The following is a 4,073-nucleotide window of genomic DNA, read 5'->3' as shown; positions in this document are numbered from 1 at the left end:
CATTCATTTTAGGAATTTTCAACAATTAAGACGTAAAGAGATAACTCCTTCCCCTTGCCCCTTCCCCTTCCCAGACCCCTGTTTGTTCATGTATGCAAACTAGTCTAATACTTTGGTTTGACATAAAAAAAAATGTGAATATATACAAATAATTTAATGGTCCATCTCTTTTAATGATTTTCATTCCTAATTCTAGGAGGGTACATGGGTTGACCCAAATTCATGAATGAAATGTCAAGTAATCTTATCATTGATGCACTTTTATTTAATGTGATGTAGTCATATATTATGAACATTTCCAGTTCATTAAGAGAGTGGGGATGACCTCCAGGGGTTCATAACCTTAAACCATTAGATGTACATAACATAATAACACAAGAAACAAAATTATGAATAGTCAACTGGAAAAGTTTTCTACTATTTAGGAGTCACATGATCATTTGTCATTTCAGGGACAGGGAGCGGCTAGGGAGATTGGAACCCCCCCCCCCCCCGGAATTTGCAGAGTTATTTAAATAGGACTATATACTGATTTACAGAAGCAAATAAAAAATTACTTTGGATGCCCTCCCCCTTTAAAAACATGGAACCCACCACCATTGTTTTTATTTTGTTTGTTTGTTTTTTTTTTTTTTTGTTGTTTTTTTTTTGTTTTTTGTTTTGTTTTTTTTTTTTTTGCTCCTAAGGAAATTCTGGGCTGGAATTTTTTTGGACAGAGGTGTGGAACCCCCCTCCCCCCGGAAAAAAATTCCCGGATCTGTGCCTTTAACTGAATGTAATGTCAACAACGGGAGATAACTCTTCAGAATGTGAAATTCGTCTATTGTGGCATCCGATGATCCACTCTCTACCATCTGCTCATACATTCAGTGTCTGAGAGAGAAACGAACGACAACTCTGCATAGGAGATTGCCAATGATCTTTGATCCTTTTTAAACTTTAACCTAACCATTTACATTTCGGTTTATTTTACCCCAATCTATACTTAAACTTGTACTTACCGACTGTCATAGGTCCTGTCAACTTCATGAAATATAATCCAATTAAAACACAAAATGAATTAATTTCCACTGATATACATGTAACACTGCACCATGTCACATGGCATGTGCAATCTAAAAATGATAATGGTAAAACTAGTACTAGTACTGGTAGGGTGACGCAAGTCCAATGTGATGTAGAAATTTTCAAAAAGGTGTTCACATACATGTACAGTACAAGAACAAATTTTAAATTATCATAACAAACGATGTTCTAACATATTAACTTTGCCATCTAGGCCTATTTCCAAAAACAGGCAAATTGTGTGTGTGTTGGGGGGGGGGGGGACAAAATTGATTGGGTTTGGCTTTTCAAGGAGGTTTTTGCCTAATCAAATACTAAAAAAAGTTTGCACATTTTGATAAATTCATCAAAAACGCTTTGCACTAAAATAATATTATTTGTTGTTGAGAAAATAAATTTAAAAAGTTCCAATTATGGGCCAAAAATTTATATCCCCCCTCCTTTTGTCAAAACCTAATTTACATCATTAATTAAATTCTGTTATTTCAGACTGGTAATGAATTAAGTATATGAAATGCGTATAAGAGGTTCATGGGTCACATGGTCACCTGAGCATTTTATGCTCGATTTGACGAATACATGTACTGTGTAAATTATAGAATTATTTGGATTTTTTCCTTGGTAAGCCCAATATGAAGGAGTGTGCATTTAGAGGCAAACACCTTAGTGCGGGTATTACTGTCTCATGACAGCATCTAGTTTTATATGCAATCCCTCAGCAAGATTCAGTCAGAGGACATTAATATCTTATAGATTCAGAAAGAATAACTTCGATTAAATCCTTTTTAATCACTTGTGCCAGTCTAATATATATACGATTTATAAATTCTATCTCTGCTTACGCGTAACGGGGAGCATTTCACATTCTACATTACGTTGTTTTAATGCTCTGTATATCAGACAGGAGAAAGGAATATCAATATTAAATTGCAAATGTTCACTATCATAACAACACTTTGAAGCTTAAAACAACAATCCAGACATTATAATTCAACATCAACCAAAACAAATTTCTACATGTCATGTGAAAAGCATTTAAAAATTATAACACCTTCCCCGTCATGTCAGTTCAAGTTTGAAGTGACATGACATCTTATGCTATTATTACGTCATAACTAAAATTTCATTTCATATATATTCAGAGATAAAGAAAATATCTTAATATTAGTATGAAAAATGTCGAATTTTACTTGATTTTATCCCATAATTTTACAGTATCAATACAACAATTCAATTGAGCTTATAATTTCTAACTTTGTACATGCTTACATCACCTAGTTGAGTTATTAGGACAAAATTGATCTCATTAAACATCGTTGCTTGATCTCAGTGAATGAATTAACTATATAACAACTGAAACAAAATATTTGGAAGATACACTTATGTGAGTACAAAGTTTATGCACTCTCAAAGAATATTTCTCTTATCTGAAGTCAGTGGGGGATGTGCCGTTTGCTTTTAGTTCAACTTTTCGACTTTTAAAAGAAAGCAATTCTCTTACAGAGTTCAACATTTTCCTTTGGATTGGAAGGAGTTGAGAAAACTCGCTTTCTTCACATTTATCTCCAGAATACCCAGGTTCACACAACCCCAAACAAGATCCGGTCACGTGATGACACGGTTTGTTACCTCTGCAGTAACCACAAGATTCTTTACATTCTCTGCCATACCAGCCATCATTGCAGGCTGAAAATAAAAAAAAAAAGATGGAAAGGGAATTTATAAAATGTAATTTTAGGAGATTACCATACTAAACAGATTTTTTTTTTAAATATCAATAATTTAAAATAAAATATGCATATTAAATTCAAACTGTTATATAAAAAGGCGTAATTATCATTGTTTATGTTCAAGATATATCAAAAGTTAAACAACCCGTAACAAAATTTACAATAGTTAGCTTTAGTTTACTACAATTATCTATAGTTTACTTAATTTCACTATACTATACTACAGTAAATATGTTGCTACTTTTATTTAATATGAAAAAATACTCTAAACAATTTTTCAAGATTTTTCAAGCATTATATTTTATAAAAAAAAAAAAAAAAATCAATACTAACGATGGAAAATACGTGAATATTCAAGTTATATTTTCTTTTCAATATCAAAAATTTGCACATGTATAAAATGAAGAGCATGAATTTTAACGGTTTGAAATAAATAATAAAAATACTTTGATATACAACAGTAAAAACTGACTCCCTAAAGTAAAAACTTTGATGTATTATATTAAAACTTTGATACTAAAGTATACTATAGTTAATTATTGTATTTTTTTATATGGATTAAGCTAAAGAAATGTCTCTTTACATACCTCATTTTAAGCTGTTTCAAATGTTTAATGAAAAAAACTTAAAAGCCTCATAAAATTGACCTACTTTCATTGCATTTCTCCTGCTGATACCCAGGCTGACATAATCCAGGACATAATCCGTTGACATGATGACACGTCTTATTGCCGACACAGTGACCACATAATTTCAGACAACCTCTGCCGTACCGTCCAGGACTGCAAGCTTGAAAATTCAGGGAAAAATTTTCTATTCTTCATTTATATCAAATCGTTGATTAGGGCTATCTTTGCACTAATTCAAAGTTATGCATGTTTTGCAAAGAGATAATATTAAATTAACTAGAATTAAACGAACAAAAAATTTTATGAATTTTCGGGTGTCATATTGAAAAAGGTATTAATAAAACTATGAAATATTGCTTTTTTCAGTTCAAACTGTGAGAGAAGAAGAGGAAAAAAGTGTCCTATTTTAAAGCAAATTTCTTTAAATTTTAGTTAAGAAATGAAAACAGTTTAGATTCTTGAATGGTAATGAAAAACGTTTAAATGTATGAAAGTAAGAAACTCATGTTCAATTATTCGATGCTAGTTGTTATGCATTATACTTTCTGATTTGATATTGTAAAATAAATTGAATTGCTTTGTATTTATCATCTACAGGTATAAGCATACGTTATAAGGTTGAATATGACAGTAATAAAATACATGCCAT

General features: G+C 31.2%; 1 protein-coding gene across 1 annotated transcript; it reads right to left on the bottom strand.

Annotated features, from left to right (window-relative positions):
- Positions 1 to 2,482: 2,482 nt before the first annotated feature.
- LOC133189448 (scavenger receptor class F member 2-like) lies at positions 2,483 to 4,073 on the bottom strand. Its single transcript, XM_061324819.1, has 3 exons — positions 4,067 to 4,073; positions 3,447 to 3,584; positions 2,483 to 2,751 (listed from the first exon to the last, which is right to left on the bottom strand). The coding sequence occupies exons 1-3, from the start codon at positions 4,071 to 4,073 to the stop codon at positions 2,489 to 2,491; spliced, it is 408 nt and encodes a 135-aa protein (XP_061180803.1). The 3' UTR covers positions 2,483 to 2,488.

The sequence above is a fragment of the Saccostrea echinata genome, unplaced genomic scaffold (assembly GCF_033153115.1).
Source record: "Saccostrea echinata isolate AGI-Se365-2 ecotype Australia unplaced genomic scaffold, CSIRO_AGI_Sech_v1 ptg000018l, whole genome shotgun sequence".
Lineage (NCBI taxonomy): Eukaryota > Metazoa > Mollusca > Bivalvia > Ostreida > Ostreidae > Saccostrea > Saccostrea echinata.
The sequence above is the reverse complement of the archived record's forward strand: the minus strand, read 5'-3'. Positions and strand labels throughout refer to the sequence as shown.

Excerpts from the sequence above, each read along its gene's own strand:
- LOC133189448 (XM_061324819.1), bottom strand. Across the intron at positions 2,752-3,446 it reads GCAGGAGAAATGCAATGAAA|CCTGCAATGATGGCTGGTAT; the intron begins GTAGGTCAATTT and ends TTTTATTTTCAG.